Source organism: Pseudochaenichthys georgianus, unplaced genomic scaffold (assembly GCF_902827115.2).
Source record: "Pseudochaenichthys georgianus unplaced genomic scaffold, fPseGeo1.2 scaffold_1500_arrow_ctg1, whole genome shotgun sequence".
In the NCBI taxonomy this organism is placed as follows: Eukaryota; Metazoa; Chordata; class Actinopteri; order Perciformes; family Channichthyidae; genus Pseudochaenichthys; species Pseudochaenichthys georgianus.
Window position 1 is genome coordinate 17,501 of NW_027262345.1, and position 15,528 is coordinate 33,028.

Here is a 15,528-nt window from a genome sequence, read left to right on the forward strand (position 1 = left end):
ATCATTATATCACTCCTTTCTCTGTCACACACACTGTATTATTATTCTCAGCAGAAAATATATAATTCACTTTAACTGCCATGATTGTCTTGCTGTCCCCTTGTATTCTATATACTGGACCCTCACTTTGTAATCTTATCATCTATGGAACCTGGCTTGAGTCATCAGGCTCTGGGAAAGTTGATGGAATAAAACCCAAATAATTAGTCCATAAATTAGGGAAACAATCAGTAATTGCAATTATTAGTTTTAAACTTAATCTGAAAATAACAGCTTTTGTTTTCATTGGTCCTCACAAAGATAGAACTACAGTACGGTACCACACGCTCAGCAGAACCAGGTCACACTCTTGGGGCCTTTTCACTGCTTGTGTGTGTGAACTTTGATACTTGTGCTCAAGCTGTCCGCTGTGTAGTCGCTGGTGAATAGTGCTTTAGTAGTTGTGAATGTTACGTCTCGCGCCAGAACGTATTACGTGTCTAGAATCACTGTTGGCTGTTAGATCCTGTCGCAGCTGCCATGCACATAAAGTTTAATGCGACTGAATTAGTAAAGAAACTGGATCGTGAGTGAATAACTGTTGGAGCCTTGACTACCTCTCTTTCTCCTCTTCTATCACTCTTGACTCTTTCTGTTCTCTTTCCTTTTACAACTCCCACCCCTCTCCCTCTTTTCTTGATGTCCAGGAGCGCATCATCGAGCGGTTGAAGGACCAGCGAGAGAAGGAGGAAAAAGAAAAAGGAGACAAGGCTGAGTCGAGCAAGAAGGAGCTGAAGGAGCTGAGGGAGAAAGTCTCCCATCTGCAGGCTGACCTGGCTGACCGCGAGGTAGAACACACACTCATACATATCTGTGCTATAAGTCAGAAAGACACACTCTGTACATCGCTGTCAGGGAGCCATGATTGATATATCACTGCATAACAGCCCTCAGATCCTCCCAAGGTCCTGGTGCTGAAGGACACCAGCGATAAAACAGTCATATTTCCACAACGACGTGCTTCACAACCAAAGAAAACAGTGACTTGAGCTGAATTCTCTGAACCCTTTGTAACTCATGCAAGCTGTCGCAGAGGATGACATTGCACTTTCAGGCACCCTGTTTGCTTTCGTCACCCTGCGCAGAGAGCTAGGAACGTTTCAGTTAACGCCCTCAGGGAATATAAAACCATTCAACAGATTGCCCCCTGACGGCAGGTGCTACCCTCATTTTAAAAGGTCACTCTTTTATTATTATTATTATTATTATTATAGTGTCCATAACAATCTTAAAACCAAATAATGAATGAGAACAGGGCCGGAAGCCAAACAACAACCAAATGTAGCTGATTAAAACATTATGAATCTGATCAACATGAGATGAATACTTAAAATGCTGTTACAAGGAAGCCGCAGCTGCACGAGTGGATGCACCAGTCTAAACATGGCTGGACTTGGGAAAGGTTACAGATGTCAGCAGGAAGGAGCCTTAAAGTGATCATCTTTCCAGTCCCGTTGCTAGGGGAGCTGGTTGGGTTGCTCCAGGGAAAAGATGACAGGCGGCGGTTGTTTTAGGAGTGGGTGGAATGTTTCGCTGTTGCACTGATGCATACAAAATAACTATTGTTGCAGTTTAACACAGCACTTTTTCCTGTAGCAAAAGAGAGAAGAAATACTAACCCACTCACAACAGTGACCTGCAAACACACACATGTTTCCTGTTAAGTCACAAACACACAGTGCAACTGGCACATTACATGGTATTTCCACAGTGGGGTCGAGTCTAACATTTAGGTCTTGGCATCACAACAATGGATATGTGTACTCTGGCATTTCATCTCCTAAGTATTAAAGAAGAACTTGACATGTTGTGAAACAATTTAGCTTTCTTGCTTAAAGTCAAAGGAAAATATTACCTGTTGTGTTTCCACCCAAACATATAAAGCCAGTGCCATCATGTCTTTGTAAAACATGTATATTGATGTTGTTACTTTATTGTTTGTTTTCGGCTTAAACACACCAGATACGGTGTTACTTACTGTACTCCAGAGCTTCCTGTCTTGGTGCTATGCTAAGCTAACTGCCTGCTGGCTCCCCCGTCCTATCCAGGGGACATTCAATTCCTTTTCTCTCAAAGGGGAAATGAACCCTAGATTCATTCACATATTGCAGTGAAAAGTTCATTATGTCTTTTGGACCCTGTTGGATCATAAAACCTGTTGCAGTCATTTTATATCATTTGAGATAATTATGGGAAAACTCACAGAGACAAAAATCTTTCCTTCGTACACTGCTAAACGCAGATGTTGGGTTTTTCTTACAACAGCAATATATGTGCCTAAATATAATCAGAGTAAGCAGCAAGGTTTCCCTGACCAAAGCCCAGTCAAGGATGATGTGCCGAGTCTGGAGTTGGTATTGTCAGTGAAGGGTAAAATTACACGTCTGAGTGTCTCCCCTTCTGGTCCCGTCAGTTTCTGTTTCACCGGCCCTACCAAAAGAGGACAAGACCAGAAAAGATCGGGAGAGAAAACTTAACGCTTGGAGGGATTGAGCTGGAAGATTGAGAAAAGAGGCAGGTCATGGGAACAGTCTTAAAGCAGAAGGGGGCCGAGTCCATCCCACAGCTGTAGGAAAGACTTTTACATTACTGTATATTTCATTGAGCTGGAGCTTTTGTTTTAAGCGACTTACAGTAAGTGCAATAAACCATACAGATACAAACTCAGAACAATAAAAATGCAGATATATTAACTTCAAATACGCCAAACCATTGCAGGTGCTGGTGCTAATCCTTTTTTATATTTAATGGCACAGGTATTATCTCTTTTCTCACTCTTCCAGCTCAATCCCTACACCTGTGAAATCTTCTGAGCCTTCAATTATCATTTAAGTTTCACACATTTGGATTTTATATTTTTCATACTCAGAAGGTTCCTTTCTGAAATATGTGATCTCAGTGACATTGCTATAAACACAGACCCGATGGGATCACACACGTTTAATTCAAACCCCGTCATTTTTTCAAAAGGGGATTACTAAAATATGACGTGTGGTGATAAAGTTACGATTAATTACATACTTTAAAGGTTTTCCCTCTCCTGTAGTTTGTTCTATTGGTTTTAGTGCATGTAAATGTTCTGCTATCTGGAGGTTATTCCCAATCTTTATTCAGAGCGTGTTCTTTCAATTTGAGAGCATCATTTATTGATTTCACGTTCAGATTTAGCATTTCTTTCAGTCAGTCCTTGGGCTTAGATTTGCTCTGCTTCTGCTCAAACTGTACGCTTGCACTCAGATATATTGCTGCTGGCACAGATTTCCTGTGTTCCAGTTTAAAACCTTCTCCTCTCACTCAGGCTGCTTCTGTGTGCTGACTGCGCTCGTCAAATGTCTGCTCCAGATTTCTGCTCTGCGCTTGGATTTTTTCTGTGCAAAAACCATTTCAAAATTCCTCAACCAATAGGAGGCCAGGTACAGTGTCGTCTCCTTGCTGGCGCGGTCGCTTTACTACAAAAAATATTTTATCATAATGTTTTTTTTCAAAAAGTGTTTAATTTTCGCACCTATACCAGTCATATTATTTCATCCAGTAGCCTAATAATAATAATAATAATAATTCCTTACATTTATTATAGCGCTTTTCCAGTGCTCAAAGCGCTTTACAGATACACATTACACATATTTTTTATACATGCAATGGTCACTGTGGATAATACCCTCAGGAGCAAGTTCAGGTGAAGTGTCTTGCCCAAGGACACACCGGCTTTACAGACGGTTTCACCCCTTGATCTGATGATCATTGCACAGCGCACTGCGCCACACCGTCCATCTTCACGCCTCGAGGTCATCGAGGCGCTTTTACAAGTATACATTGGTATTATACATGTACTGTGGACAATAATCAAATCCGGGTGAAGTGTCTTGCCCAAGGACACAACGGCCTGACGCAGTGGCAGCAGGAGCGGGTTTCGAACTGGAGTTCCCCAGCACCCCCCTTGATCTGATGATCGGATGCACAGACCACTGCGCCACCCGCCTAGTTAATCTTTCACCAGAAAACAGTTAAAAATGGCTTTTATGATGCTCAGGGTCTCAGCCTCTGGTGCGCACGAGGAAGTTACCGGTGCGCGAAGTCGGAAGAGGAGCGTACAGGAGACAACCGTTTAATTGCAGACTGTTATGTTTATGTGGGGAAATGGCAGTGCATACATTATTTGAGATATATTTCAAACTCGGACTTCATGTTAAGGATATGTCGGCCAGGGGTGTAGAGCTATTTGTTTAAGCACCGGATTGGCAAAACAGGAGAATAAACCAGTCTGCCTTGATCTATGAATTCATGTCCGGGACTCTCACGGTATCTGCTGCCACAGCTGTTTTATAGAAGGAAAACCTCCTTCACTTCATGAAATGGCTGCAGCATCAGGAGGCAGCGGGACGTATACTCCGCCTCTGAGAAGTGCAGCACCAGCGCGCCGAGAGCTGTGCCTTTTTACGCACCGCCTTCACTGTGTTTACCTTCTTCAGAACAGCTTAAGAGTGTTTTTTTAAAGCAGGCTGCTACGTGTTAACCACACACACCTCTACACACATCGAACTGCCCGATTATTCCCCCTATTACTCGTGTTATGAAGGAGATGTCCGGTCACCAAGGCGCATGATGTGTGTGTGCACCGGAACAAACGACACTATCATAATATCTTCTGAAAACAAATGCCAGTGTCACACACACACACACACACACACACACACACACACACACACACACACACACACACACACACACACACACACACACACACACACACACACACACACTGTGAAGCTGACCGTTGAGTGGCCCGACCAAGCAAGGAGGCAGAACGTCCAAATACAACCCGGTGTGGGCATTTATTCAAATCATGGGCACATGATTCACAGCCTCGATTGCTGTCCCCTGAACACAGTCAGCAGCCACAAGGATCTCACACACACTACCTGTCAACTGACAGGGAAAAGAGAGCCTAAATACACACACACACACACACACACACACACACACACACACACACACACACACACACACACACACACACACACACACACACACTAATCAGGCCAATAAGACACAGGTGAGGGGGAGGAGACAACACAGGGCACCAGGTGAACACAATCACCAGCCACAGACAAAACGGGAGGGGGAATACTTGCAAACTAAACCACATGTGCAATATTACAAGGCCTGAAGCCGTCAGTCCAAGTTACCTTCGTCACACACACACACACACACACACACACACACACACACACACACACACACACACACACACACACACACACACACACACACACACACACACACACACACACACACACACACACCATGTATACATCACTTCAGGGGACATTACATTGACTTACATGCATTTCCTGGAGACTTATCCTAACCTTAACCATAACCAACACATGTCTAACCCTTAACCTTAACCTTACCCTAAACCTAACCAAGTCTTCACCCTAAAATGAATGATTCCCCTCATGGGGACCTCCAATATGTAAACATATTTAGGTCCCCACAAGTATAGTAATGCTAGTCCACACACACACACACACACACACACACACACACACACACACACACACACACACACACACACACACACACACACACACACACACACACACACACACACACTTTATTTAAGATCGTATGTTGCCCTCACTACATTTGCTTCAGAGAAATGCACAATAAATGGTGTAACAGGAACTGTACCTATACTTAGTGAGGGCAACATATGATCTTAAATAAAAAATAACATGAAGAAAAAATATATATACCCTAAACAATGAAATAACTAAGAAAAAACATGTTGTTGTCAGTTGCCTAGCAACAGTGTGCATGCAATGTACAACACTTGAAAGCCAGTTATTATCATAGATGCCGCAAATATAACTACCAAATTAACTTGCAGGAAGTAAAGTTAACGTTAATAGTACCATTAAAAATGAAAAGTCGTAAATAAAGCAAGTGAAGTAGGCTACATTTAATAAAGCCGTGGAGGGAGTTTATAAATCTGGTTAAAGAGTCCCTTACGGGACGCTCTAATAAGTACAGTAAACGCGCCAGCAAGGAGACGACACTTCACCTGGCCTCCTATTGGTCGAGGGATTTTGAAATGGTTTTTGCACAGAAAAAATCCAAGCGCAGAGCAGAAATCTGGAGCAGACATTTGACGAGCGCAGTCAGCACACAGAAGCAGCCTGAGTGAGAAGAGAAGGTTTTAAACTGGAACACAGGAAATCTGTGCCAGCAGCAATATATCTGAGTGCAAGCGTACAGTTTGAGCAGAAGCAGAGCACATCTAAGCCCAAGGACTGACTGAAAGAAATGCTAAATCTGAACGTGAAATCAATAAATGATGCTCTCAAATTGAAAGAACACGCTCTGAATAACGATAGGGAATAACCTCCAGCTAAGGCTAAACTAACTCCCTGTGTTCCCTCCAGAGGGAGTTTCTCTCCCACACACTCCCCCCCTGAAACGCCTCCATTGAACTCCTTTGTTAGCTTCCTAATCATAGTGACTTCACTATGTAACACTTGCGCTTCTAAAGGCTAGTGCTTCAAAACATTGTATGTTGTGTGCAAACTCGACTAGATAGGATTCCACTGCTGACTTCTAGAACCTGTGATAAGTACTATTTTGTTTTTAGACTTCTCTGTTTCAGTCTGCTCTGTATAAATGTTCCTGTAGTTCATCTGGTTAAAATTGTGCTTTTAATCTCATTACAGCTAAAGTAACGAAGCACTTACATGCTAACGAAGGAATGGCTTATCTAAAGCCAATTGAGTAGCACTTAAAATGGTTTGGCTCTATGAAACCTAAGTTACTTATACGATTCTGTTTTCTTCAAGTGTGTATCTTCTTGGTCGAATGCACTTATTGTAAGTCACTTTGGATAAAAGCGTCAGCTAAATGAAATGTAATGTAATGTATGTGATAGGCTAAGGGACGGGACATCTCTAAGCGGTTGACCAATCACAACAGAGCCGGCCAGCTAACCAATCAGAGCAGACTGGGCTCTGGTTTCAGACAGAGGGTGAAAAGAGGTGCTGCAGCACAGGCAGTATGAGAACAATAAAGAGCTTTTTGGGTTCAAGAAAAGCGCTATAGAAATATAATTTATTATTATTACAGTGCATACATTCTCGAATATTACCACGTGGGCTCAGGAACACTTCAGAAAACCATTCTCAGTGAACACAGTTTGTCACTCCATCTACAAGTGCAAGTTGTAACAACACCCAGAAACTCGGTGAAGGCTATATTAATGTTCAAAGGTACATACAGGTTTTGGAGCAACATATGCTGCTATCCAAGAGACGTCTTTTTCAGGGACATCCTTGCTTATTTCAGCAAGACTATGCCAAGCCACATTCTGAAGGTGTTACAACAGCGTGGCTTCGTAGTGAAAGAGTGGGGGTACTAGTCTGGCCTGCCTGCAGTCCAGACCTGTCTCCCTGTCGAGCAACTGAAGTCATACATCAAGCAAAAAGGGGAAATAATTCCACCTACAAAGCTTCAACATTTAGTGTCCTCTCTTCCAAAATACTTATTGATTGTTGGAAGGTGATGTAACACAGTGGTAATCATGCCCGTCCCAGCTTTTTAGAACATGTAGCAGGCATCTAATTCAAAATGAGTGAATATTTGCAAAAACACATAAAGTTGATCAGTTGTGTATTTATTTGAAAATAGAGGTCGAAAGGGATTGGCAAATCATTGAATTCTGCATACTACAAACTAATATGAACCTGAACATGAGAATAATAGCACCTCTTTAAATGTACTGCTTCAGTAGAGCTGCTAAGTGTTCAGCACTAACTCAAAGTTGATTCCCTCCTTTTTACTCTTATCTTTGTTCCTTTCAGACTTCAGTGTTGGATCTGAAGGAGAAGGCTTCCTCTCTGGCCTCCAACACTCTGAAGAAGGACAACCGGCTGAAGACTCTAGAGATCGGCCTGGAGCAGAAGAAAGAGGAGTGTGTCAAACTCGAGAACCAACTCAAGAAGGTCAGTTCATCAGTAAGACGCTGACAAGAATGGCTTTTATTAGAACATTTCTCTGCCTGTAGATCTGGCTGCAAGTGTGGAAAAGGGGAATTTAATGGTTTTATATCAGCATGAAATTGACATGGCGTAGGTTGCATAAATTGGCACCCGTCTTAAGCTACATCTGTGCCAAAACATGTGGCCAAAACATTATGGAACACCTGTTTTTGATCTAATTATGTTTTTGATGGACTGACCACAATTACCAATCAGACGTCAATTATATGTTTCTCCGTTGGGAGAAAATACACATAAACACACAAACATTGAGGGCCTCAAAAAACAACCTCCTGTTTTCCCCCTCATTGTTTTCCCTTAACTATTCTTCAAGAAAGACGATTGGATCTGTTAGTGAGTGTGAGTGAGTGGGTGTGGGCGTGTGTGTGTGTGGGCGTGTGTGTGTGTGTGTGTGTGTGTGTGTGTGTGTGTGTGTGTGTGTGTGTGTGTGTGTGTGTGTGTGTGTGTGTGTGTGTGTGTGTGTGTGTGTGTGTGTGTGTGTGTGTTTGCATATCTCATATTCTCTCCCACACCACACAGCAGCCAGTAACATGGTGTGTGTGTGATGGCTTGCTGAGTGGAGAAGACAGCAGCAGCAGCAGCACCACCACACCCTCGCAGAGTGTGTGTGAATCTGTGTGTGTGTGACAGAGAGAAAGAATGTATATGTGGATCTCTGGCGTTTCTCTCATCAGAGTGTATTTGTTAGTCTCTTTCTGTTACCATGGATGGAAAGAAGACGTGTCTGTGTGAATTGATAGACTTTGTGAATGCTTGAAGTGTTTCTTTTTCCCTTTCTTATTTGTCTTTCTCTCTCTGCCTCTTCCCTCCACCCAGATCTTCCTATAATATCGTCAGACACCCAAACGTTTCTTCTCCACATAAAGACCTGTAAAAACTTCCAAAGCTAATAGGGTTTATGTATTGTGGGTCCTAGGCGTGTGCACACAGACACACACAAAGTCAATCTGTCCCAAGAGCAACATTTGCTTCTGGGAAACGCACACAGCTGTTCTAACCTCTAAGCTGGTTATAACTTGTTCTTTCTTTTTCTTTGTTATATTTCATTTCTTCCTTTTTCTTGTTTTTTGGCTTCTTCCGTGTAGAGCAGCAGAAAGAAGAAAGACACTGCAGCTCAGTTTAATTATTTTCACTTCTTACTTTATAAATACACGCATGGCTTTCCCATCAGCCTCAGCTGTATTTCTGTGCTTATTACAAAATGCTGGCATGTTAATCTACGACAGTGAACATGGGAAACATTAGAGCTGTTAAATATCAGCATGTTCCCATTGTCAGTGTGAGCACAGGTGGGCTTATTAGTTTTCAGTCTGACCTGATCACTTGTATCAACAGACGGCTATTTCGTTAAGATACCGCTCGGTTTATTTATAATAATGTATTTCTCTGTTCCAGGCTCAGAATGCAGGTGCAGATTCCCACACCAGCTCTGAACTCTCCGAACGTATCTCCGGCCTGGAGGAGGAAGTGTCCCAGCACAAAGACGACGCTGCGAGGGCCCAGTCCGAGGTGGAGAGACTTCTGGAGATCCTCAGGGAGATGGAGAACGAGAAGAACGACAAGGAGAAAAAGATCAACGAGCTGGAGAGGTAAGAGAGCGGTGACAACAAAACTGACTGAACCTCTTTCTCCTGCTAACCTGAATCAGTATGACACCTCCAAATCTATCTTTACATGTGAAATAGATCCTTTAACTCTGGATTGGTTTCCACTTTGTTGTCCATGTTCCACTCAGTTTAAGCTACAGACTGTTGGAGACAATGGTACTCTTCCCTGTAGATCTAATCCATTAGTCTTCCCTTCTTCTCACCCCTTCCTCTCCCCATTTTCTTCCCAATTTCTCTTTCCATTCGGCTTTATTTCCTCTGCTATCACTCTTCTGTTCTTATTCCTCTCATTCTACATCATCACATGTGTGTATGCATAAATATGTATACATTCATGTGATTCTGCATCTGCGTGAGTGTGTTTATGTTTGTTTGTTTGTTTGTGTGTGTGTGTGTGTGTGCGCTCCGACGTCCCGCCCCAGAAACCCTTCTGCTTCTCATCTGTGGCGTCCTCAACAGTCGGGAAAACAAGCCCCTCCCCCTGCTGCCTCTCAGCAGCCAATGGGGGGGCTGGTGTGGGACTACCTGGGCACGTGAGTGGCTGGGGGCCCTGTCAGTCGTTTAGAAAGATGCACGACTAAAACTCACTTTGCTTGTCACAGGACAGGAAATAACAGCACTATGAAAGCAACCAGTCCCATGTGGAAAAGTTATGTGGAATTAAATACTTTCACAAATATATTGGTGCCTTATTTTTTCCCATTGGAAATGAAACTTCTAACACCACAGCAGCATTAGTTAAAAACTCAGATTATATACATGTAGGAGACTCATATGTATATATATGTCAGGGACTTTCACATACAGTAAATCAGTTTTAACATTCAAGGTGTTTTTATTTCAAATACACCAAAATAATGAACTTGTTGTATGATATTCAATGGTATTGAATATATTTGGGGGAAAAACAAGCTATTCAAGTTCGAGTTCTGTGAAATTATTATGTATATTTTTTATGTTTTCTGACATTTTGTAGACAAAACAATATACTACTAGAACTAATCAGCAGATGAATTGGCATTGGAAAGAAACGTGTGAAGGGATTTCTTCTGTTTCCCAATCCTCTTCCACATGGGACAGAGCTGAGTATGATCACTAATAAACACCATCAAAGAGTTGCAGCATTGATTGAGCCTCTGTGCAGCTCATTGGACAGTTGGCAAAGCCTCCTGAAGGTCAGTCTTTAGCAGGAGTTGCTCTCTCACCCATCTGCATCAGCAGCAGGTTATCTGTCTGATATGCCGCGCCAACCTGCTCACAGCCGTTTGTAAAAGGAGGGCACAGTCTGCTGTAGAGCATGAAACCCTCTGAGCCGCTGCTCCTGTCAATGATGCAACTCTTTCATTTAGTGGCTCTGTTTTTCACACTTCACTTTGGTTTTACTTTCAGCCCAAGATGCCTGAGTTTAACACACTCTTTTTCTTTCATTAGGACTCTGGGAAGTTCACTCAGTTTTTGTATTTATTTTATGCTAATAGGAATGGGTTTCTTACTACTTTTTAACCTGTCTGTGTATTTTCACTTAACTTGTCTGTTCCTCACTATTTATGTGTGCCTATGTATGTACCTGTAAACTAGTCTTAACCTTAACCTGTATTTCTTTATCTGAGTATATGTGTCTGCATGCCTGCCTGCCTGCCTCTGTGTTTACCTTTCTACCCGAACATCTGTTTCTTTCTGTTGATCTGTCTGTGTGTCGGTTTATGAGTATTTATAACAAACGGAATTAGGTCACTTATTAACCAATGACAGCCCCTTACGCATGGTTAGGTGTCTTTATCTCATGGCCAACAGTTAAATAATAACGTTTTAAAATATATATATATATATATATTGAAATAAACTGGTCATTCTGCCTCTCGATGCCTTTGATTTTCGTTTCTTCCTTAGAACCAATCTCTACCCTCGCTCTTTCTGTCTGTCAGTAGTTTGACGGTAAGACTAATGTGCGTTAATGGTTTTAGGGAGTTTCCCCACTAGTCCAACTGGCCAGTAGAAATCCTAGACCATTCATAATTCAGCAGCACCTCACCTCCCGCTGGGTGTTTTAGCCATGCATGTTTGTTATTTGGTCTGCCTCGAGCACCAGACGCAGCCTCCAGATTACTGCAGCACTAGCTTTGTGGATAACATTGAAGTGCAACTTAATAACCATTCAAAATGTCAGATGGGTGAACATGAAAGATGTTCCATCCTCCCTGTTGATTAAAACACAAATAAAGGCTCCTCTGCATCTGATATTTAATATCTGATCTTTGCAGGCAGCTCTTAGGAAAAAAAGAATGTATTAAGTCTTGGCTTAGTGCGGTACGTTTGAGAACAGTATCTTGTAATAGTAAAATTAAGATTAAGTAGATTTTAATGAGGGAATGTAACTTTCCTTTAACACACTGGCACACACACAGTGGTTTGTAGAGGTTATATTAGGGTGTAAGGCAGTATGTACTTTATACATCTTAACATTTAGTGGTTTTGTTTAGCTATTAGATGTCTAATGAGGGAAGCTACCCCTGGCTAAGTTAAGGCTGCGGTTAAGTTTTGACTTGGTGAAACACAGTCATGAAAAGGGCAGAACTGACTGAACCATGCTACGCCCCGTCCCTCTCATGCTAAGCCATTCAATCTTTCCTTCCTCAACAACAACACCACTTTAATTTACCACTCAAAATATATGAGTTGTTCTTAAAAATAGGTCCTTTATTCCACACCCAGCAAGCTTGTAATATATAGACAACAACTATACATTTTACCAGCTCAAATGACCTCAGTCGCGTGTAGCTTTTATCATCTGTAGCTAGCTACTTAAGCAAATGTTAGCCCCATAAATTGCTTAAAAACACTGTATCCACCTTACTTTTTAGCTTAAGTATAATTTAAAACTAGAATGTTGTATAAGGGGTCTTGGTATGCACATACATGAAGAACAATGTTGGATCAGACTTATCAGATGACTCTTCTCATATGCTATTATAGATGCTAAGTTCGCCGGATATGCTTACAATTGCAGCTTACTTTGGAAAACACTTAGGCAAACACTGTTAAGTTCTTAGGCTATGGTGTATTTGATTTTGGAAAGTTTTAAACATATACCGACCTCCAAATATCTTAAATGTAGAGGTTATGATCTCGGACATTTGGAGGTCTACCTTGGCTATATTTTCTAAGGTGTGGACAATCACTCTTTTAGGGAGGGGATTAGTACATAGTGAATTTGTATTTGCTGTTTTTTTTAAGTACTTCCTCAAAAAACTTCTGGCAAGGTTAAATTGAGACATTTTCAAGCATCTGCTTTGTATACTGGCTGTTCACAATTGTTAGTATTTGTTTATTTTAAAATATCAAACAAGGTGCTCAGGATAGCTATGAATTGAAAATATTAGGAAATAGTTTAAGAATATTATAATATATTTAGCTACTTCTTCAACCTGTAGTCATTGACCCTGTAATATAAAGTGTACTAATAGTGACTATATCCCAGGGCTATTTAACCCAGCTGGGCATTGTAAGACGGAAAAGTAAGAAACATAGAGAGGGAAAGAAAGAGGAAAGGGGAAAGCAAGGTGGTGGAAGCGGAAGGAGAATAACAAGCAGTGAGTAATTAAATAAAACTGAGGGGAGAGAAACGGAGAATAAAAACCGACAGACATGGAAGGAGAAGAAAAAGGGAGAGAACTGAAGGAGATTTAGAGAGACGTGGAGTATAAACCTGAGTAATGGGAAATTAGAGAAGTTTATTGCGTGTTATATTGTTCTGTAATGGACAATTTGTCTCTGGCATGCTGTCATTAGTCCCAGGCATAAGCTCACCCTGGAGTTTCACGAGGAGTGATTGTGTGGAATGCTTTTGGGGTCAACCAATTTAGGAAGTGGATTTTCTTCAGATTTCATATCTAAATGATTACATGCATATGCCTTTCGGTGAAGACCACAAATCTAAGAGCTGCCTACTTTTCAAGTGGCCCCTGCGGGGGAAAAAAAAGATGATGTGCAATGTGAAAACCCTTCCAGAAGAAATCATTCATAGTGAGCTTTGATTGGCTAATTGCTCGCTTTTCTATGGTTTGTGATTGCAGTTTTGTATGTGTGTCTGTGTGTGTGTCTAAATGTTCTTAGAGATCATGTGAGGTGATCAGGCCTTTCATAACACTCAATACTGTGCTAAAAACAAGAAAAGGCTGCACCTACCCTGTCTATGTGACTGTCTGTCTGCCTGTCTTGCTTGTTCACGCATGTCTGCCTGTTTGTGTGTCTCTTTGGTTAATTCTGTCTCTGTAGATGTCACTTCCTCCTATGAGGGGCCGTGTAGGCCAAAATTCAAACTCACCTCGCACACACACTACTGAAAACATCTGGCCTTGCACACACACACTACTGAAATACTCTCACGTTCACTACTGAACACCTCACACACACACACTACTGAACACATCTGGCCTTGCACACACACTACTGAAATACTCTCACATTCACTACTGAACACCTCACACACACACTACTGAAAATTAAGCCTCACACACACACTATTGAAATCCTCTCACATTCACTACTGAACACCTCACACACACACTATTGAAAATTAAGCCACACACACACACACACACACACACACACACACACACACACACACACACACACACGCACACACACGCACACACACACACACACTACTGAAAACATCTGGCCTTGCACACACACTACTGAAATCCTCTCACATTCAGTACTGAACACCTCACACACACACACACACACACACACACACACACACACACACACACACACACACACACACACACACACACACACACACACACACACACACACACACACACACACACACACACTACTGAAAATTAAGCCTCACACACACACTACTGAAATCCTCTCACATTCACTACTGAACACCTCACACACACTACTGAAAATTAAGCCTCACACACACACTACTGAAATCCTCTCACATTCACTACTGAACACCTCACACACACAATACTGAAAATTAACCTCACACACACACTCCTGAAAAACATTTTACTGAAAGGTTCTCAGTAGGGAATGTGCATGTGTTTCACCTATGTGTGTGTGAGGGGATTCTTGCTGTAACGGAAGTCATTCTAATGTAACGGAAGTCAGTGGTCTCTTTGCTAGCCCCGTTAGCTTCATTAGCTCCAGGCTGCTACTCCGACGTGTTTGTTGTGTTGATGCCTGGTGGAGTATTCTTCATTAAAATGTCGCACTTATCTTATGGCTCTGCGGTTCAAACAGACCGTCCATGAATGCAGTTTATTCGGTAAGTGAAATTCAAGCACTTTATTTCTTACTTGTCTTTTTATTCAGCTAACAAGCGAGACGAAGCTACATCTGTGCTAACGATGCTATCCGTAGCATACAAGTTAAACATAATAGAGAAGTGTAAAACATTAAGAAGGATTATACTGTAAAACATAAGGCTTCTCGATGAGGTTGGTAAAATAAGGTCATGCTTGTACATTAGTTAGTTTGCTAGTTAGGTAACTGTATGCATTGTTATTGTTAATTTAAAATAGCTATGCTCGACGATGCAGACAGCTAGCGTCACATTAGTGTTGAAGAGCAGTACTGTATGAGATTAACCTCACTAACCTAACTAGCAAACTAACTAATGTACAAGCATGACCTTATTTTACCAACCTCATCGAGAAGCCTTATGTTTTACAGTATAATCCTTCTTAATGTTTTACACTTCTCTATTATGTTTTAACTTGTATGCTACGGATAGCATCGTTAGCACAGATGTAGCTTCGTCTCGCTTGTTAGCTGAATAAAAAGACAAGTAAGAAATAAAGTGCTTGAAT

The 15,528-nt window shown here is 41.7% G+C and overlaps 1 protein-coding gene across 1 annotated transcript in view; it reads left to right on the forward strand.

Annotated features, from left to right (window-relative positions):
- Positions 1 to 10,234, forward strand: part of LOC117441120 (ELKS/Rab6-interacting/CAST family member 1-like) — a gene marked incomplete at its 5' end in the record, with an annotated part of 24,504 nt that extends 14,270 nt beyond the window's left edge. Inside the window, 4 exons of the mRNA XM_034077320.1 lie at positions 687 to 827; positions 7,893 to 8,033; positions 9,486 to 9,679; positions 10,120 to 10,234. Of these exons, the coding sequence (XP_033933211.1) occupies positions 687 to 827; positions 7,893 to 8,033; positions 9,486 to 9,679; positions 10,120 to 10,234 (591 nt within the window). The remainder of the gene's footprint in view (positions 1 to 686; positions 828 to 7,892; positions 8,034 to 9,485; positions 9,680 to 10,119) is intronic.
- Positions 10,235 to 15,528: the final 5,294 nt, after the last annotated feature.